The sequence below is a fragment of the Hyla sarda genome, chromosome 10, assembly GCF_029499605.1.
Source record: "Hyla sarda isolate aHylSar1 chromosome 10, aHylSar1.hap1, whole genome shotgun sequence".
Taxonomy (NCBI): domain Eukaryota; kingdom Metazoa; phylum Chordata; class Amphibia; order Anura; family Hylidae; genus Hyla; species Hyla sarda.
This window is the reverse complement of record NC_079198.1, coordinates 108,410,723-108,434,005: the sequence shown is the minus strand read 5'-3', so window position 1 is coordinate 108,434,005 and position 23,283 is coordinate 108,410,723. Positions and strand designations below refer to the sequence as shown.

The 23,283-nt window shown below is 45.9% G+C and overlaps 1 protein-coding gene across 5 annotated transcripts in view; it reads right to left on the bottom strand.

Moving 5' to 3' along the window:
* OPCML (opioid binding protein/cell adhesion molecule like) overlaps positions 1 to 23,283 on the bottom strand; it is a 381,701-nt gene that overhangs the window by 180,254 nt on the left and 178,164 nt on the right. For 2 of the 5 annotated variants that reach the window (XM_056544354.1, XM_056544350.1), the window contains exon 2: positions 11,284 to 11,368. In XM_056544354.1, coding sequence (XP_056400329.1) covers positions 11,284 to 11,368 — 85 coding nt within the window. Of the gene's footprint in view, positions 1 to 11,283; positions 11,594 to 11,665; positions 11,697 to 17,253; positions 17,297 to 23,283 lie in introns of those variants that run through there. The other 3 variants (XM_056544352.1, XM_056544353.1, XM_056544351.1) reach the window with 3 other exon arrangements.

Genomic DNA, 23,283 nt, shown 5'->3' with positions numbered 1-23,283 from the left:
CCGCAGGTTGAAGATCACTGGTATTGGAGGTTATACTCACGTGTCCCCGCTGCACCGGACCGTCACCGCTGCCCTGGAGGTCGCCCTCCATCGCTGTCGCAGTATCCCTTGGGTGTTCCCGACGCTTCGGCAAGGCCTCTTCTTCCCCGGCATTCTCGCTCTCCGTCGCCGCCATCACGTTGCTACGCACGCCGCTCCTATTGGATGACGGGACGGCGTGCGCAGCGACGTGATGACGATGATGGAGTGTGCCGACGATGCAGGAGATCCCGAAGAGGACGCGCTGGAGCCCCGAGGACAGGTAAGTGATCATCAGCGGACCACACGGGGCACCGTAAACGGCTATCTGGGGGCAGCTGAAGCAGTCTGCGCTGCCGGATAGCCGTTTATGCGATGGCCCCGACATACAAAAGCATCGTATGTTGATGCTGCCTTCAACATGCGATGGCCTCTGAGAGGCCATCGTATGTTGAAATGATCGTATGTCGGGGCCATCGTAGGTCGGGGGGTCACTGTATATAAAGGCTTTTTTCACACTACAAAATCCTCCGTTTTTAAACATCCGTAGGAAGATCCGTGTGAAAATCAGCTGAAAACTGCAGTAACAAAATCCTATACTGTACGTCCGTTAGAAAATCCCATTATAGTCTATGGGATTTTCTAATATCCGTATTAATCCGTTATATTCCATTATTGATAACGGACGTTAGTTTGTTACGGAAGAAATAGTTCATGAACTATTTCTTCCGTAACTATCTTCCGTAACGGACTACAACGGATTAATACGGATATTAGAAAATCCCATAGACTATAATGGGATTTCTAACGGACGTATAGGATTTTGTTACTGCCGTTTTCAGCTGATTTTCACACGGATCTTCCTACGGATGTTTAAAAACGGAGGATTTTGTAGTGTGAAAGCAGCCGGACAGTAGAATCTCCCAATAGCGGACACTCACGGGGAATAAAAAAGTGTCCACTATTGAGAAATGTCCCTTATTGGGAAAAAAAGCTAAAAATTGTAATTGTAAGTGTAATTTCCTATAAAACACAATAAAATGCAGTAGAATCTCCCAGTGTCACCCCCCGTATCCTTTCATCCCCCCTTTATACCCTGTGCCACCGTATCCCCCCCCCCCGTGCCTTGTGCCAAATTATCCTCCCCAACCCCTGTGCCACATCATTTCCCCTTGATCGCCCCTGTGCCATTTCATTCCCCCATTATTCCCCTCTGTGTAAATTCATCAACCCCCCCCCCCCCCTCTTTATAAAGTGGAACAGGGGGATAAAGGGGGAATGAAATGGCACAGGGGGTGATAAACAAGGGGCGATTAATTTATTAATTTGCACAGAGGGCAATAAAGGGGGAAATAAATAGCACAGTGGGATCAAGAGTAAATAATTTGGCAAAGGGGAATAAAGTGGCAAGGGGGGGGGGGGATAAATGATGTGGCCGTCGGACGTACAGAAACAGGAGGCCACTGTTTAAACATTTGTATTCTGCTTCTGTGCTGGGGTTACTGCAGGGGGTGCAGCGGGGGTCCTTACTGGGGATTTGGCTGTACCCCCTGACGGCGGCCCTGTGTACTAGGTAGGGTCAGCACATAAGCCTGGTTGTCCCCTATTGGGAGTGTTTTGGCCCCTAATGGGAGTGTTTTGGCCCCTATTGTCCTTTATTGGGAGTGTTTTATCCCTTATTGTCCCTTATTTGGTGTGTCCTTGTCCGCTATTGGGAATGTCCTCTATTAGGAGGGTATAAATACATTAAGTCTTATGGGACTCTGCCGGGGAATTAAAAACTGTCAGCTATTGGGAGGTGTCCCCTATTGGGAGGTGTCCCCTATTGGGAGGTGTCTCCTATTGGGAGGTGTCCCCTATTGGGAGGTGTCCACTAAGGGTGATTTTACATATGTTTAGTTGTTTATATGTTAAACTGTTACGTATGTGCTTGTGTCCTTTTCAAGAGAATAAAATAACTGCATACATAAGCCAAACTGACAGACTAATAAAGATATGGTAAAGTGGCGCCCAATTACCGACACTGATAACCTACTCTGAAACCCTCAATCACAAGAACACAAATCTCTGGTAAAGGGGAGGGGCCACAATGTCCAGAGGGGTCCAAACTGGGAGAATCAAGTGCTAAGAGATGGGTCAGACATTGTATGAGCAACACACACACCTGATCAGTACCTGCCCCAGTACTATCTGTCCTATACCTGTCCGTGTGCCTGCCTTAGTACATTAGCCCTACACCTGTCCGTGTGCCTTCCCCCAATACGCCTATACCTGTCCATATGCCTTCCCCAATACACCTATACCTGTCCATATGCCTTCCCCAATACACCTATACCTGTCCATATGCCTGCCCCCATACACCTGCTCTATACCTGTCCATATGCCTGCCCCAGTACACCTGCCCTATACCTGTCCATATGCCTTCCCCAATACGCCTATACCTGTCCATATGTCTGCCCCAGCACACCTGCTCTATACCTGTCCATATGCCTGCCACAGTACACCTGCTCTATACCTGTCCATATGCCTGCCCCAGTATACCTGCCCTATACCTGTCCCAGTACACCTGCCCTATACCTGTCCATGTGCCTGCCCCAGAACGCCTGCCCTATACCTGTCCATGTGCCTGCCCCAGAACGCCTGCCTTATACCTGTCCATGTGCCTGCCCCAGTACACCTGTTCTATACCTGTCTATGTGCCTGCCCCAGTACACCTGCCTTATACCTGTCCATATGCCTGCCCCAGTACATCTGCCCTATACCTGTCCATGTGCCTGCCCCAGTACACCTGCTCTATACCTGTCCATATGTCTGCCCCAGTACACCTGACCTATACCTGTCCATGTTCCAGCCCCAGTACACCTGTCCTATACCTGTCCATATGCCTGCCCCCGTACACCTGCTCTATACCTGTCCATATGCCTGCCCCCATACACCTGCTCTATACCTGTCCATATGCCTTCCCCCGTACACCTGCTCTATTCCTGTCCATATGCCTGCCCCAGTACACCTGCCCTATTCCTGTCCATGTGTCTGCCCCAGTACACCTGCCCTCTACCTGCCCATATGTCTGCCCCAGTACGCCTGCCCCCGTACACCTGCTCTATACCTGTCCATATGCCTGCCCCCGTACACCTGCTCTATACCTGTCCATATGCCTGCCCCAGTACACCTGCCCTATTCCTGTCCATGTGCCTGCCCCAATATGCCTATACCTGCCCATGTGTCTGCCCCAGTACACCTGCTCTATTCAGGGTCTCTAAACAGGTTTGTTCTATCAGTACAGGGAAATGATCCCCCATTTGATTGGGCATATGAGAGAATGACATGCCAGTAACACTGAATGCAGTGACCGTAACAATGGTAAAAACACAGGTGCAGTCAGGCGCTCTCCTCGGGATAACTGGTCATCCACTTATTGAAATGGAATGGACCCTGTGTTTTTACCGTTGTTACGGCCACTGCATTCAGTGTTAACTAGACCGTCCAGGAGCCTTCCAGGATGGGGTGGTGCTGGCAGCAATCCCGGAATTCTTCCCACCGCTTGGGCTACAGGCGCTACATGGTGTTGCGCTCACAGTACAACACCCAAAGGTGAGCAAGGTCATATCTTATGAGAATTATATTTGCTACAAGGAGTAACGGCACACTGTTGCGCTTCGATTTTCTGTTTCCTCTTTTTTCACATTTTGAACGCATGCCAGTAACACTATGATATGGCATTTATGGTTCTTGCACACATTGATCGTGCACCCTGAGGGGGCGACCACCACACTATACTGCTGAGCACAGAAACGGCTAACATCCACAGAGCGCAAGCGCTAGGACCGCTTGGATTAAACTAGTGGAGCGATGTGCGTATCTTCTAAACAGTACTGTCTATTGTTCTCTTTTCTAATCAGTTTGGTAGCTCTAGTAGATAATCCCCTCCTGAAGAGATGGATTACAACATGTTTTTATAAGAAATTTGATAGATGTGTGCATTTTACTATATGTTAATTCTTACTAATAAAGTTGTTGTATTTAATACAGAGATATGGATAATGATGCAGGGGCCAGTTGCAGCGCCATTCTGTGTCCTTCACACCTTGCCATGTGTATGTTCTCCTGAATAAAGAATGTGTTGGACTTTTAAATCCCTGGTGAGTGCCGCAGCTTTCTTCTTGGCTATTGCACACCTGCCCTACACCTGTCCATGTGCCTGCCCCAGTACACCTGCCCTACACCTGTCCATGTGCCTGCCCCAGTACACCTGCCTTACACCTGTCCATGTGCCTGCCCCAGTACACCTGCCCTATACCTGTCCATGTGCCTGCCCCAGTACACCTGCCCTACACCTGTCCATGTGCCTGCCCCAGTACACCTGCCCTACACCTGTCCATGTGCCTGACCCAGTACACCTGCCCTACACCTGTCCATGTGCCTGCCCCAGTACACCTGCCCTACACCTGTCCATGTGCCTGCCCCAGTACACCTGCCCTACACCTGTCCATGTGCCTGCCCCAGTACACCTGTCCATGTGCCTGCCCCAGTACACCTGTCCATGTGCCTGCCCCAGTACACCTGCCCTATACCTGTCCATGTGCCTGCCCCAGTACACCTGCCCTATACCTGTCCATGTGCCTGCCCCAGTACACCTGCCCTATACCTGTCCATGTGCCTGCCCCAGTACACCTGCCCTATACCTGTCCATGTGCCTGCCCCAGTACACCTGCCCTATACCTGTCCATGTGCCTACCCCAGTACACCTGCCCTACACCTGTCCATGTGCCTGCCCCAGTACACCTGCCCTACACCTGTCCATGTGCCTGCCCCAGTACACCTGCCCTACACCTGTCCATGTGCCTGCCCCAGTACACCTGCCCTACACCTGTCCATGTGCCCTACACCTGTCCATGTGCCTGCCCCAGTACACCTGCCCTACACCTGTCCATGTGCCTGCCCCAGTACACCTGCCCTACACCTGTCCATGTGCCTGCCCCAGTACACCTGCCCTACACCTGTCCATGTGCCTGCCCCAGTACACCTGTCCATGTGCCTTCCCCAGTACACCTGCCCTATACCTGTCCATGTGCCTTCCCCAGTACACCTGCCCTATACCTGTCCATGTGCATGCCCCAGTACACCTGCCCTACACCTGTCCATGTGCCTTCCCCAGTACACCTGCCCTATACCTGTCCATGTGCCTGCCCCAGTACACCTGACCTATACCTGTCCATGTGCCTGCCCCAGTACATCTGCCCTATACCTGTCCATGTGCCTGCCCCAGTACACCTGCCCTACACCTGTCCATGTGCCTGCCCCAGTACACCTGCCCTATACCCGTCCATGTGCCTGCCCCAGTACACCTGACCTATACCTGTCCATATGCCTGCCCCAGTACACCTGCCCTATACCTGTCCATATGCCTGCCCCAGTACACCTGCCCTATACCTGTCCATGTGCCTGCCCCACATCTGTTCATGTATCTGCCACAGCACACCTGAATATAGTTTTCTATTTATCTTCCCCTGTACACCTGCCCTATACCTGTCAATGTATCTGCCACAGGACCCCCAGCCTATAAATGTCCAAATACCTGCCCTATACCTGTCCATATATATCTGCTCATATATATAGAAACCAATGGTGGAAGCAGCACACAATAGGCAAAGATGATGGGTGCTCGTGGATAGTAACCTGGTCCCAGTCGCAGATCAGGCATAGACATCCAGATACCAAACAAAATTGCTCCAACGGCTCTCCAAGTAGTTTAAAGCAAAAACAGTGTTTATTGACCCATGGTCAGCAGTGGAGCATCCACTACTGACCATGGGTCAATAAACACCGTTTTTGCTTTAAACTACTTGGAGAGCCGTTGGAGCAATTTTGTTTGGTATCTGCTTATATATCTGTTCCTGTACATTGGGCCTACACTTGTCCATGTATCTACCCCTGAACACCTACTGTATACCAGTGCAAGTATCTGTCCCTGTACACCTACCCCATACATGTCCACATAACTACCCCTGCACTATAGTTGTCCATGAATCTGCTCCTATATACTTACTAACATTCCATGTTCCGGACCATTTACCTTCCCTACATCTGTCCATGCACCTGCCCATATATCTACCTCTTCACATCTGCCCTATACTTGTCCAGGCATCTGCTTCTGTCCACCTGCTCTATATATCTGTGACAGTACACCAGCCCCGCACATGTCCATGCATCTGCTACTGTACACCAGACCTACAGCTGTCTATGTATCTGCTACTACACACCTGTCCTATACATAATCTGCTACTACACACCTGTCCTATCCATAATCTGCCACTACACACCTGTCCTATACATAATCTGCTACTACACACCTGTCCTATACATAATCTGCTACTACACACCTGTCCTATACATAATCTGCTACTACACACCTGTCCTATACATAATCTGCTACTACACACCTGTCCTATACATAATCTGCTACTACACACCTGTCCTATACATAATCTGCTACTACACACCTGTCCTATACATAATCTGCTACTACACACCTGTCCTATACATAATCTGCCACTACACACCTGTCCTATACATAATCTGCTACTACACACCTGTCCTATACATAATCTGCTACTACACACCTGTCCTATACATAATCTGCTACTACACACCTGTCCTATACATAATCTGCCACTACACACCTGTCCTATACATGATCTGCCCCTGTCCTATACACACCTGTCCTATACATTATCTACCCCTGTCCTATACACACCTGTCCTATACATTATCTGCCCCTGTCCTATACACACCTGTCCTATACATTATCTACCCCTGTCCTATACACACCTGTCCTATACATTATCTGCCACTACACACCTGTCCTATACATTATCTGCCACTACACACCTGTCCTATACATTATCTGCCACTGCACACCTGTCCTATACATTATCTGCCACTACACACCTGTCCTATACATTATCTGCCACTACACACCTGTCCTATACATTATCTGCCACTACACACCTGTCCTATACATTATCTGCCACTACACACCTGTCCTATACATTATCTGCCACTACACACCTGTCCTATACATTATCTGCCACTGCACACTTGTCCTATACATTATCTTCCCCAGTCCTAAACACACCTGTCCTATACAGTATCTGTCCCTGTCCTATACATTATCTGCCCCTGTCCTATACACACCTGTCCTATACAGTATCTGCCCCCTGTCCTATACATTATCTGCCCCTGTCCTATACACACCTGTCCTATACAGTATCTGCCCCTGTCCTATACACACACCTGTCCTATACATTATCTGCCCCTGTCCTATACACACCTGTCCTATACAGTATCTGCCCCTGTCCTATACACACACCTGTCCTATACATTATCTGCCACTGTCCTATACACACCTGTCCTATACAGTATCTGCCCCTGTCCTATACACACCTGACCTATACAGTATCTGCCCCTGTTCTATACATTATCTGCCCCTGTCCTATACACACCTGTCCTATACAGTATCTGCCCCTGTCCTATACACACACCTGTCCTATACATTATCTGCCCCTGTTCTATACAGTATCTGCCCCTGTCCTATACACACCTGTCCTATACATTATCTGCCCCTGTCCTATACACACATGTCCTATACATTATCTGCCCCTGTCCTATACACACCTGTCCTATACAGTATCTGCCCCTGTCCTATACACACACCTGTCCTATACATTATCTGCCCCTGTCCTATACAGTATCTGCCCCTGTCCTATACACACCTGTCCTATACATTATCTGCCCCTGTCCTATACATTACCTGCCTCTGTCCTATACACACCTGTCCTATACATTATCTGCCCCTGTCCTATACATTATCTGCCTCTGTCCTATACACACATGTCCTATACATTATCTGCCCCTGTCCTATACACACCCATTCATATACTGCCTACTGTGAACCTACAGTATAATTCTCCATATATCTGTCCCTGTACACCTCCTATATAGCTTTCAATCTGTCGATGCACCTTGCAACTGATATACACCTGTCCTGCACATTTCTGCAACTGACCTACACCTGTCTATGTTTCCGCTCCTGCCCTATACCTGTCTACATATCTGCTCAAGTATACTGCGATCTGTCCATGCACTTGTTCCTGTAAACCTGCCCAATACCTGCCCATCTACCTGCTCCTGTACATATACTGCCCCTATACACCCACCCTATACATGTCTATGCACCTACCCCTGTATACCTGAACTAAACCTGTCCAAGAACCTTCCCATGCACACCTACACTTTACCTGTCTATATATCGACACATGTACAGCTGGTCATGTATCTGCCCCCTACACTTAACATAGCTGCACCCTACACCTGTCCACATGTCTGTCCCTGTATACCTGACCTGCCCTACACTATGCACATAATCTACAATACTATGGGGAGATTTATCAAAACCAGCGCAAAGGAAAAGTTGCCCATAGCAACCAATCGGATCGCTTCTTTCATTTTGCAGAGGTCTTGTTAAAAAACCTTAAGAAGTGATCTGATTGGTTGCTATGGGCAACTGGGCAACTTTTCCTCTGGGCAGGTTTTGATAAATCTCCCCCTGTGTGTCCTAAAACATTCTCAACAACTAAGTGGCACTCACCTGAGGATGGCGCTGTCCTCTATATCACATACATTATATACACACAGTATATGGAGTCTCCTCTCACCTGAGGATGGCGCTGTCCCCTATATATAACACATTATACATACAGTACATGGAGTCTCCTCTCACCTGAGGATGGCGCTGTCCCCTATATCACATACATTATACATACAGTACATGAAGTCTCCTCTCACCTGAGGATGGCGCTGTCCCCTATATAACACATTATACATACAGTACATGAAGTCTCCTCTCACCTGAGGATGGCGCTGTCCCCTATATAACACATTATACATACAGTACATGAAGTCTCCTCTCACCTGAGGATGGCGCTGTCCCCTATATAACACATTATACATACAGTACATGAAGTCTCCTCTCACCTGAGGATGGCGCTGTCCCCTATATAACATACATTATACATACAGTACATGAAGTCTCCTCTCACCTGAGGATGGCGCTGTCCCCTATATAACATACATTATACATACAGTACATGAAGTGTCCTCTCACCTGAGGATGGCGCTGTCCCCTATATAACACATTATATATACAGTATATGGAGTCTCCTCTCACCTGAGGATGGCGCTGTCCCCTATATAACATACATTATACATACAGTACATGAAGTCTCCTCTCACCTGAGGATGGCGCTGTCCCCTATATAACACATTATACATACAGTACATGAAGTCTCCTCTCACCTGAGGATGGCGCTGTCCCCTATATAACATACATTATATACATACAGTACATGAAGTCTCCTCTCACCTGAGGATGGCGCTGTCCCCTATATAACACATTATACATACAGTACATGAAGTGTCCTCTCACCTGAGGATGGCGCTGTCCCCTATATAACATACATTATACATACAGTACATGAAGTCTCCTCTCACCTGAGGATGGCGCTGTCCTCTATATCACATACATTATATACACACAGTATATGGAGTCTCCTCTCACCTGAGGATGGCGCTGTCCCCTATATAACACATTATACATACAGTACATGAAGTGTCCTCTCACCTGAGGATGGCGCTGTCCCCTATATAACATACATTATACATACAGTACATGAAGTCTCCTCTCACCTGAGGATGGCGCTGTCCCCTATATAACACATTATACATACAGTACATGAAGTCTCCTCTCACCTGAGGATGGCGCTGTCCCCTATATAACACATTATACATACAGTACATGAAGTCTCCTCTCACCTGAGGATGGCGCTGTCCCCTATATAACACATTATACATACAGTACATGAAGTCTCCTCTCACCTGAGGATGGCGCTGTCCCCTATATAACATACATTATACACACAGTACATGAAGTGTCCTCTCACCTGAGGATGGCGCTGTCCCCTATATAACATACATTATACATACAGTATATGGAGTCTCCTCTCACCTGAGGATGGCGCTGTCCCCTATATAACACATTATACATACAGTACATGAAGTCTCCTCTCACCTGAGGATGGCGCTGTCCCCTATATAACATACATTATACATACAGTATATGAAGTCTCCTCTCACCTGAGGATGGCGCTGTCCCCTATATAACACATTATACATACAGTACATGAAGTCTCCTCTCACCTGAGGATGGCGCTGTCCCCTATATAACACATTATACATACAGTACGTGAAGTGTCCTCTCACCTGAGGATGGCGCTGTCCCCTATATAACACATTATACATAGAGTACATGAAGTCTCCTCTCACCTGAGGATGGCGCTGTCCCCTATATAACACATTATACATACAGTACATGAAGTCTCCTCTCACCTGAGGATGGCGCTGTCCCCTATATAACACATTATACATACAGTACATGAAGTCTCCTCTCACCTGAGGATGGCGCTGTCCCCTATATAACACACATTATACATACAGTACATGAAGTCTCCTCTCACCTGAGGATGGCGCTGTCCCCTATATAACATACATTATACATACAGTACATGGAGTCTCCTCTCACCTGAGGATGGCGCTGTCCCCTATATAACACATTATACATACAGTACATGAAGTCTCCTCTCCCCTGAGGATGGCGCTGTCCCCTATATAACACATTATACATACAGTACATGAAGTCTCCTCTCCCCTGAGGATGGCGCTGTCCCCTATATAACACATTATACATACAGTACATGAAGTCTCCTCTCACCTGAGGATGGCGCTGTCCCCTATATAACACATTATACATACAGTACATGAAGTGTCCTCTCACCTGAGGATGGCGCTGTCCCCTATATAACACATACATACAGTACATGAAGTCTCCTCTCACCTGAGGATGGCGCTGTCCCCTATATAACACATTATACATACAGTACATGAAGTCTCCTCTCACCTGAGGATGGCGCTGTCCCCTATATAACATACATTATACATACAGTACATGAAGTCTCCTCTCACCTGAGGATGGCGCTGTCCCCTATATAACACATACATACAGTACATGAAGTGTCCTCTCACCTGAGGATGGCGCTGTCCCCTATATAACACATTATACACACAGTACATGAAGTCTCCTCTCACCTGAGGATGGCGCTGTCCCCTATATAACACATTATACATACAGTACATGAAGTCTCCTCTCACCTGAGGATGGCGCTGTCCCCCTGTCGCACCGTCACGTTGTCCATGGCTTTGGGGAAGCTGGCGTCCCCGCTCCGCACCGGCACTCCTGCGGGCACAAGAAAGAGCAGCCTGAGACACAGGGCGAGCAGCCACCTCCAGGGGGCGACGACCCCCATCATCCTGCCCCTCCCCCGCCCGCCGACAACCAGACACAGCGCAGCTGACACCGACAGCAGCACCAGGGCCCCCGGGGCTCTCCTGCTACATGTCCCCGGAGCCCGCTGCCTGCCCGCCGGTGCCTGTGTGTGACTGACGCCGCTGATGCCTGCTCCGCTCCAGCCTCAGCCCTCCCCGCCGCCGCCTCTCGCTCTCCGTCCCTCCTACCGTCCCCTCCCGAACTCACCGGCTCCTTCTGTCATAGTGTGAGGTCACAGTTGACCGCTACACGTCACATGACGTCACAGTTGTTAGCATCCTCTTATTTATCTACTATATACATCACATAGAATGTATTGTGAACTATATATCTCTCTCTATATATTATATATAGAGAGAGAGAGAGAGAGTTCACAATGTATTCACTCTATCTCTATCTATCTGTCTCTATCTGTCTCTATCTGTCTATCTGTCTCTATCTCTCGCTATCACTATCCATCTTTCTCTCTATCTCTCTCTCTCTCTATCCATCTCTCTCTCTCTCTCTCTCTCTCTCTATCTATCTTTCTCTCTCTCTATCTATCTCTCTCTATCCATCTTTCTCTCTCTCTTTCTCTCTCACACTCTCTCTCTATCCATCTCTCTCTCTCTCTATCTATCTCTCTCTTTCTATCCATCTTTCTCTCTCTCTCTCTCTGTCTCTCTCTCTCTATCTATCTTTCTCTCTCTCTATCTATCTCTCTCTCTCTATCCATCTTTCTCTCTCTCTATCTCTCTCTCTCACACTTTCTCTCTATCCATCTTTCTCTCTATCTCTCTCTATCCATCTTTCTCTCTCTCTATCTATCTCTCTCTCTCTCTCTCTCTCTATATCCATCTTTCTCTCTATCTCTCTTTCTCTCTCACACACTCTCTATCCATCTTTCTCTCTCTCTATCTCTCTCTCTCACACTTTCTCTCTATCCATCTTTCTCTCTCTATCCATCTTTCTCTCTCTCTATCTATCTCTCTCTCTATCCATCTTTCTCTCTATCTCTCTTTCTCTCTCACACACTCTCTCTCTATCCATCTTTCTCTCTATCTCTCTCTCTCTCACACTTTCTCTCTATCCATCTTTCTCTCTCTCTATCCATCTTTCTCTCTCTCTATCTATCTCTCTCTCTATCCATCTTTCTCTCTCTCTATCCATCTTTCTCTCTCTCTCTATCTATCTCTCTCTCTCTATCCATCTTTCTCTCTATCTCTCTTTCTCTCTCACACACTCTCTCTCTATCCATCTTTCTCTCTCTCTCTCTATCTCTCTCTCTCTCACACTTTCTCTCTATCCATCTTTCTCTCTCTCTATCCATCTTTCTCTCTATCTATCTCTCTCTCTATCCATCTTTCTCTCTCTCTATCCATCTTTCTCTCTCTCTATCTATCTCTCTCTCTATCCATCTTTCTCTCTATCTCTCTTTCTCTCTCACACACTCTCTCTATCCATCTTTCTCTGTCTCTATCTCTCTATCCATCTTTCTCTCTCTCTATCTCTCTCTCTATCCATCTCTCTCTCTATCTATATCCATCTTTCTCTCTCTCTCTCTCTCTCTCTCTCTCTCTCTCTCTCTCTATCCATCTTTCTCTCTCTCTCTATCTATATCCATCTTTCTCTCTCTCTCTCTCTCTCTCTCTCTCTCTCTCTATCCATCTTTCTCTCTCTCTCTCTCACACACTCTCTCTCTCTATCCATCTCTCTATCCATCTCTCTCTCTCTCTCTCTCTCTCTCTCTATCTATACTTGAAGAAAAGTCGGTGGCGCTCCAAATGGTGAAAAAAGTGATGTTTATTCACTCCCAAAAAGGCAGTGAATAAACATCACTTTTTTCACCATTTGGAGGGCCACCGACTTTTCTTCAAGTATACAGTTTGGATCCCCAACCAGGATCAACAGCTGGAGGCACCTGTGCACGCTTCATTAGGAGTGCTACCTTTTTCCACCATTATATATATATATATATACAGAATACAGAACAGTGGCGCCCTACTGTATACGTCACATATACTCCCGGTCACGCCTGGTCATATCTACAGGATCCCGGTATAGTGTATATACTTACTATTATATTACATTATGGTTAGCCCTCTCCATACCTACAGAATATAACAGATCAATGCTTACCAATCAGCGTGCCTCCAGCTGTTGTAAAACTACAACTCCCAGCATGCCCGGACAGCCAAAGGCATCCATACACTACAGAACATTATAAATAAGCCCTGTATAATGCATACGTCACTTATTAACCCCTGGTCACTTTCCTTCATACACACACAGTCATGGCCGTAAATGTTGGCACCCCTGAGATTTTTCTAGAAAATGAAGTATTTCTCACAGAAAAGGATTGCAGTAACACATGTTTATTCCCTTTGGGGGAGATTTATCAAAACCTGTCCAGAGGAAAAGTTGCTGAGTTGTCCATAGCAACCAATCAGATCAATTCTTTCATTTTTCACAGGCCTTCTCAGAAATGAAAGAAGCGATCTGATTGGTTGCTATGGGCAACTCAGAAACTTTTCCTCTGGACGGGTTTTGATAAATCTCTCCTCTGTGTGTATTGGAACTACGGTAAACCAAATAAGGGAGGAAAAAAAAGCAAATTGGACATAATGTCACCAAACTCTATATAGATTCACCCCATATACATTAAATATAGATTTAACACCCCCCATGTGAATCATGTATAGATTTTCCCCTGTCACCTTTCTTCATAGAGTACAGGATATAACACAGGAGCCTTGCATACTGGATATATCATTAAAGGGGCACTCCGGTGGAAAACATTTTTTTTTAAATCAACTGGTGCCAGAAAGTTAAAACAGATACAGTACTTTTTAGCAGCTGTATACTACAGAGGAAATGCTTTTCTTTTTTCATTTCTTTTTTGTCTTGTCCACAGTGCTCTCTGCTGACACCTCTGTCCGTGTCAGGAACTGTCCAGAGCAGTATAGGTTTGCAATGGGTTTTTCTCCTGCTCTGGACAGTTCCTGATACGGGCATCAGGTGTCAGCAGAGAGCACTGTGGACAAGACAAAAAAGAAATTAAAAAAGAAAAGAATTTCCTCTGTAGCATACAGCTGCTAAAAAGTACTGGAAGGGTAAAGATTTTTTTTAATAGAAGTCATTTGCAAACCTGTTTAACTTTCTGGCACCAGTTGATTTAAAAAAATTTTTTTCCACCGAGTAGCCCTTTAAATATACCCCTCCTCACCCATACAGGATATAACAAAAGGGGGAACCTCCTCCCGCGTATACATCACATATAGATTTACCCCATATGCATTACATATAGATTTACCTCATATACAGTATAGATTTACCCCCAATATATATCACATTTACCCCTGCTCACCCATACAGGATATAACACAGGAGGCCCCTCCCTCCACGTATACATCACATATAGATTTACCCCATTTCACCTCTTTCCATACACTACAGGACAGAACCAAGGAGCCTCATATACTGTATAAAATCACATATAGATTCTCCCCTCTATACCAGTATTTCCAAACTAGGGTGCCTCCAGATGTTGCAAGACCACAACTCCCAGCATGCTGGGAGTTATAGTTTCGCAACATCTGGAGGACCACTGTTTGGAGACCACTGATGTAGATCTTGCAATTTTCAGTCTGGCCACTGTGAGTCACACTTCTTAAAAAATTTACTGGCAATTTATTTTATTTTTATTATTTTTTTTGGGGGGGGGCTTCTTGCAGATCATGGACAAAAACAAGCACGTAAAATAAAATTTAGTACCAGTAACTTTTAGTGTGAACTTAGTCTAATAATGAGCAGACTTAAGAGTCAAGAAAACTTTTCGTCGGTCTCTTCCTGATCCAAACAGACAGGATGACCGTGAAAGGTGACACTAGTACATAGATAACGTGGGACTAGGTCATTCACAACATGCAGGGTCACAGTTCACCTCTTCCCCCATCCCTGTACCACCGTCTCAGCACAGGTCACAGAGCATGCCCACAATACTGTCCCACAGAAGTCTATAGGGTCCACTCCAGTTTATTGTGTCTAAGGCCATGGGGCTTGCGGTAAAGCAATGGTCTCTAAACTGTAGTAATCGAGCTGTTGTAAAACTACAACTCCCAGCATGCCCGGACAGCCAACGGCTGTCCGGGCATGCTGGGAGTTGTAGTTTTGCAACAGCTGGAGGTCTACAGTTCAAAGACCAATGCTTTACCGCAAGCCCCATGGCTTACCTGTTTTAGCTGATGCGACAGACTTCATTTTTCAGCCATTCTGATTATTATTTCAACACTGAAATGATTTTCTATTGCAACTTTACATGCACCATGCTTCCTCTGGCTTTGCAGAGAGAGTGGGTAGAGTCTCATCACTTCAGCTTACCAACTTAGGATATGTTCACACTATCTAAATAAATGTGGCCATATTTTATGTAAAGTTATGTTTTCTTTAGTATTTTTGTCCATAAGTCATCTGTTTTGCTCACACATAATGGCAAAAAATGGCTGAAAATACGACCATTAATACTGAAGTAGTAGTAACGCAGTGTGATCTTACTTAGGCTACTACTGATGCCGGAATTTACCCAGGCAAACTGAGTACACCAAAAAAAAAATGGTATTGGGGTCAGTTCACATTGGGGGAGATTCATCAAAACTTGTGCAGAGGAAAAGTGGACCAGTTGCCCATGGCAACCAATCAGATCGCTTCTTTCATTTTTGAAAATGCCTCTGAAAAAGGATTGGTCGCTATGGACAACTGGTCAACTTTTCCTCAGCACAGGTCTTGATGAATCTCCCCTATACATGATATGAAGATTTAAAGTCTTTAGGATGTGTTCACATTTTGCGTTCTTACTGCATTTTTGTACCGTTTTTACAGCCTACATGTGTTTTCCGCATACTTGAGTTTTTGCGGTGATTTTACCAAAATTGCAGGAAAATGGGGCTATTTTACTGCTATTGCACAAATCACGGTAAATGGGGGGGTTTATCAAAACCTATATAGAGGAAAAGTGGTTCAGTTGCCCATAGCAACCAATCAGATCGCCTCTATCGTTTTTAAAAAGGCCTCTGAAAAATGAAAGAAGCGATCTGGTTGCTATGGGCAACTGCACCAACTTTCCTCAACACAGGTTTTGATAAACTTCCCCCATAATTTTTTTCACCCCAATTTGTGCAGTTGCAGTAAATTGCAGTATTTTCCTGCAATTTGGGGAAAAAAAATTACAGCAAGAATGCAACATGTTAACACAGCCTCAGGGGAGGTGTATGACTACTATATATCCTGATTCCATAGAGATAGCAGCAGCATACAGATCTGGGTGGGGTGGGGGTCTGTAGTTTACAGGAAGTCAGCTGACCCAGGACAGACCACTCCCTCTGACCTTAAAGTGGTAAGGGTTATTCTGGTATTAGAAATTTGTTTATGAAGAGTACATCCAGTGGTGAAATCACCATTTCGAATTCGGCGCATTAATGCCTCAAACAAGGAGCTCTTCTCCCTGCTCTCTACAGCTCGTAGCTTGTATCCAGCGCAGGACTGAATGTAATGTGATTTTATGGCACTGAGTCACGTGCTGGATACGGATTTCGCACAGCTACGAGCTGCGGAGAGAAAAACGCCTCTTTGAGGCATTTAGGATTCAAATTCTAAATGAAGGTAATAAAAAAAAAAATACGGTACTGCACGATGAGTTATTTATGTCATAATCACCACTGGATGTATGCCATCAATAAAACAAGCACCCCAAGACATATAACTTACTAATATAGTGTTATTAGAAATTGTACTGGATTCAGTGCTGTTGTTGTATTCACCTGACAGGAAGTTGTATAGTTCTCTCATAGTCAGTGTGCTTTTGTCTCACGCTCCCTGGCTCTTCCCTCTCTCCACTACTCCCCTATTGTCTAGATGTGGATTGATCTTGTCCCTGAGCTCAAGCCCCACCCTGAGTGAGGTCACCACCTCTGACCTCCTGCGACCTACACAATCACCTCTGACCAGCCTGATGAAGCTGCGCATGCGCAGCGAAACGCGTTGCATCTAATAAATCCATTGATTTTACTTGGCTGTCTGATGGTTCCTCTCTGCGCCAGACAAACTCCTGACTCCCTGGTCATTCACCTTTGATTCTACACCTATCCAGGAGGGCTGCAGTGGACCTGCCTTCATATCTCTTCTGCTCCTAACCTTGTTGTGTGTGGGCGCACAACCAACTTTGGTAAGCGGCTTGGGAATCACCTTCCCCTACCCCCACCTGCAAGTTCTACTGATCCCGCACATGAGGCGCCTTCCTTCCTTTCTCTAGATGTACCCCAATTGTCATTGTTCTGTACCCCCAATGCGACCATATCATTGTTCTGTACTCCAATGTTATCATATCCTTGTACTGAACCCCAATTGTCATTGTTCTGTACCCCCAATACGATCATATCATTGTTCTGTACCCCAATGTGATCATATCCTTGTCCTGTACCCCAATTGTCATTGTTCTGTACCCCAATTGTCATTGTCCTGTACCCCAACTGTTTTGTTTTGTACCCCAAGTGTGATAATTTCCTTGTCCTGTACCCCAATTGTCATTGTTCTGTAACCCAATGCGATCATATCATTGTTCTGTACCCCAATGTGATCATATCCTTGTCCTGTACCCCAATTGTCATTGTTCTGTACCCCAATTGTCATTGTCCTGTACCCCAACTGTTTTGTTTTGTACCCCAAGTGTGATCATTTCCTTGTCCTGTACCCCAATTGTCATTGTTCTGTAACCCAATGCGATCATATCATTGTTCTGTACCCCAATGTGATCATATGCTTGTCCTGTACCCCAATTGTCATTGTTCTGTACCCCAATGCGATCATATAATTGTTCTGTACCCCAATGTGATCATATCCTTGTCCTGTACCCCAATTGTCATTGTTCCGTAACCCAATGCGATCATATCATTGTTCTGTACCCCAATGTGATCATATGCTTGTCCTGTACCCCAATTGTCATTGTTCTGTACCCCAATGCGATCATATAATTGTTCTGTACCCCAATGTGATCATATCCTTGTCCTGTACCCCAATTGTCATTGTTCTGTACCCCCAATGCGATCATATCATTGTTCTGTACTCCAATGTTATCATATCCTTGTCCTGAACCCCAATTGTCATTGTTCTGTACTCCAATGCGATCATATCATTGTTCTGAACCCCATGTGATCATATCATTGTTCTGTACTCCAATGTGATCATATCCTTGTCCTGTACCCCAATTGTCATTGTTCTGTACCCCAATGCGATCATATCATTGTTCTGTACTCCAATGTTATCATATCCTTGTCCTGAACCCCAATTGTCATTGTTCTGTACTCCAATGTGATCATATCCTTGTCCTGTACACCAATTGTCATTGTTCTGTACCCCAATGCGATCATATCATTGTTCTGAACCCCATGCGATCATATCATTGTTCTGTACTCCAATGTGATCATATCCTTGTCCTGTACCCCAATTGTCATTGTTCTGTACCCCCAATGCGATCATATCATTGTTCTGTACTCCAATGTTATCATATCCTTGTCCTGAACCCCAATTGTCATTGTTCTGTACTCCAATGTGATCATATCCTTGTCCTGTACACCAATTGTCATTGTTCTGTACCCCAATGCGATCATATCATTGTTCTGAACCCCATGTGATCATATCATTGTTCTGTACTCCAATGTGATCATATCCTTGTCCTGTACCCCAATTGTCATTGTTCTGTACCCCATGTGATGTTGAGTGTCAGTGTGTCATTCTCCTTTTAGCTAAGCAGTATACAGTATAGATCTTCTGAACATTTCTTCAGGGTGGGGGGTCAGCGTCTCTAAGAGCTGCAGAACAAAGACACATTTTTCTGGCTGAATCTCATGAAGGGCACAGAGCCGGAGAATGACAGACATGACAAGTTGTAAGAAAGAGTCCCCCACCAGTTAAGCACCCTCAGTAGAGGTGGGGGGGCTGGCGTTGTGACACTTCTCTCCTCGGGGTGACCATGCCATTTATCACCTTAAACAGCTGTTTGCCACATGAAGAGAATTCTTCAGCGTGTGACATTCAACAAGCGCTGGAGGAGGGGTCTGTCCTACTCATTGTCCCCACAACAACTTAAGGAAAAGAGGATGACAGCTGCTGAGAACGGCTGCGGAAGATGTGACATGCTGGACAGCCAGCGCTTAACCTCATCTCTCACATGCGGGAGGGGGGGGGTCCATCAAGACAAAGAGGGGCTGTAGACAGGAGAATACAAAGGAACCGGGGGGGCTGGGAACAAGAGGGGGCAAGGGGGCATCAATGCAAAGAGGAACCAGGGGCAAGAAAATGGCAGGGAAAGTGAAGAACAAGAACAATGCCAGGGAACATCTGGGCAAGGAACCGCCATGGACAATGGACAGCTGGATTAGCACCAGGGGCAGCTGATTGGTACAGGATTCTTGAAGTATTGTTATGCAAACTTTTAGAGGAAACAAAATTTTACTTGGAGCAAAAACTAAGGAATGTGCTGTCTGACCCCCAGACTGGAGAGAACCAGCATTGGGAACAAGACTGTCATCACCCTCCATTCAGATCCCAGCCTAGAGCTCAGGGCAGATGTTGTCCTAAAAATTTCCCCCATCTACAAAAACAGCAACAATCAATCCCAACAAATTAACAGAAGTGAAAGGAATCTGCAACATCTCTGCTACTTCAGTGCTGATACAGTGTATCAGCCAAAGGAAGACCCAGAAAACCAAAAAGTCATGGTCTGAGAGGTCCCTTACTACCTTCAATCCACCATAAATGAGCCATGGGCCTCTACTGTCCACCACTGATCCAACATGGGGTCCTGTTCTTATCGTCTCTATTGCTCACAATGGGTCTGGAGGCTCAGAATTTGTCACCTTTGTTTCTGCCAAATAAAAACATGCAGCAGACACAATGCCTGGCAGGAAGAATTCACAGCATTATAGGTGCATGTCCCGTGTATGTGGAACATTAAGGAGGTGCATAAAAATGTAGCCTATCCATTTACTAGAGAGCATTGGCGAAATCACTAAGAATGAAGCTTATCCAATCACTAGACAGCAGTGGTGACATCACTGAGAATATAGCCTATGCCATCACTAGACAGCAGTGGTGACATCACTCAGAATACAGCCTATGCCATCACTAGACAGCAGTGGTGACATCACTCAGAATACAGCCTATGCCATCAGTAGAGAGCAGTGGTGACATCACTGAGAATACAGCCTATGCCATCAGTAGAGAGCAGTGGTGACATCACTGAGAATACAGCCTATGCCATCACTAGACAGCAGTGGTGACATCACTGAGAAAACAGCCTATGCCATCACTAGACAGCAGTGGTGACATCACTGAGAATACTGCCTATGATGTCACTGAGAATACAGCCTATGCCATCAGTAGACAGCAGTGGTGACATCACTGATAATACAGCCTATGCCATCACTAGACAGCAGTGGTGACATCACTGAGAATACAGCCTATGCCATCACTAGACAGCAGTGGTGACATCACTGAGAATACTGCTTATGATGTCACTGAGAATACAGCCTATGCCATCAGTAGATAGCAGTGGTGACATCACTGATAATACAGCCTATGCCATCACTAGACAGGATTGGTGACATCACTCAGAATACAACCTATGCCATCACTAGACAGCAGTGGTGACGTGACTAAGATTACAGAGTATCAATTGAGGTGATATCACTAAGAATGCAGCTTATCTGATCACTAGACAGCAGTGGTGACATCACTGAGAATACAGCCTATGCCATCACTAGACAGCAGTGGTGATATCACTAAGAATGCAGCCTATCCCTTCACTGGACAGCAGTGGTGATATCACTAAGAATGCAGCCTATCCCTTCACTGGACAGCAGTGGTGATATCACTAAGAATGCAGCCTATCCCTTCACTAGACAGCAGTGGTGATATCACTAAGAATGCAGCCTATCCCTTCACTAGACAGCAGTGCTGACATCACTGGGATATACAGCCTATCCAATCACTTGGTAGCAGTGGTGACATGACTAAGATTACAGAGTATCAATTGTGGTGACATCACTAAGAATGTAGCTTATCTGATCACTAGACCGCAGTGGTGACATCACTGAGAATACAGCCTATCCAATCACTAGACAGCAGTGGTGATATCACTAAGAATACAGCCTATCCAATCACTAGACAGCAGTGGTGACATCACAGAGAATACAGCCTATCCATTCACAAAAGTTAGCGATGACACTGAGAACACAGCCCGCTCTCTGCTCTGTTGTTATGCCCCATCATGTAGTATATTGGGGTATAGCCAAGGTTTGCATTACTTCCAGTGTGTCCGGCTCCTGCACAGGGATCGATATGGTGTCCTTCTCTATCCCCTGCACATCACTCACCAGGCCGCAGCTGACATTGAATAATCGTCCTCATAACATCCAGGATCAGAACTAGCAGCAGATTGTAAGGAGGGTTGGGCTCTGCTCAGCTGCCTCCATTCCAGGCCTAACTCCTTTATTGTCATCCTCAAATGCTTTCCTACCACCCTCATCCATGTTCTCCTGTAGTAAAGTCTCAGGACAGATAACAAGAATCAGTATCAGCCCAACCTGTCAGTCTCAGCCTGAGATGTCCTGTGAGGAGTCAGAAATCTGCACTACATAATGGTGGGATACACAAGAGTGTGGTATAACGTGGTACATTTCTTATAACACTTTCTAAGTATTAGCAGGTACAGAACATGCAGGGTTCACGCTTTGTGTGGAAAGGTCAGTATTGACTGGTCTGTGGTATGTGCAGGTTTTACCTGGCGGCAATGACCTGATGAAGCAAGTGACCGCTTGTGAAACGCGTTGTCATCTTGAGATAAAAAATTATTTTGTTTCTCCACATCTGGAATTTGCTCTTTGACCATCACTGCATGCCTCAAACACCACCGCTGCATCTCCGATTTTGTGGGATTCAACAAAAAATTCCCACAAACTGCATATGTGCAGGTTTTAGCTGATTCCTGTACAGTGGTATTCATCAGGGGGCCGTATACCCACAAATATCCCTGTTACTGAGCAGAACCAAAATCTGAAAAGCTTTCTGTACAGTAATCTCCCTCTTCCTTTGGGAGGAGTGCCCTCTGGTGGTCAAGATGCTTAACAGGGGCTCCTCCGGATAAACCATAAATATCCGATCAGTAGAGTGCACATAATCGGTGGGTCGGCTCCTACTTACAATCGTTGTACTATTAGTAGCAGTGGTGCAGTGTTCTCCTATTCACGCAAAAGGCTAGGTTCATACTGTGTTAGGGCTTCCGTCAGATGTATCCATCAGCAATCCTCAGAAAACAGGATGCAGACGTACACTGTAATAGAGAGCAGCCATGGGCCGAAAGGAGTTACTGTTTGGTCCATATGTAAATTTTTCCAGCAGACTGGATAACGCAGCAGACACACTTTTGAATCCGCTGTAAAATGCAGAGACTCCATTCGGGCCTTTGAACTGAATGGCAGCCACTGACCTCTGTTAAATCGGTACTTCAGTGGAAAATATTCCATATTTTTTATTTTTATTAGACTATGCTACAAGGGTTGTAAAGTTAGTGTAGTTCATAATATAGTGTCTGTACCTGTGTTTCATGGTGGTCTTGCAATTCTTATGTGATCTTTGCCCCAAAGTTAACTTTTAACAGAATTCAAAATGAGTGTTATCTCAGGTTTTCCCAGGCTGCAATGCGGCTCGAGACATTACATCACTAGTCATGTGTTCAGAGTCAGCCTGTCTTTGCTTCAATGGGTGGAGCAGTAGCTGGGTGAGAGGGAGAAGAA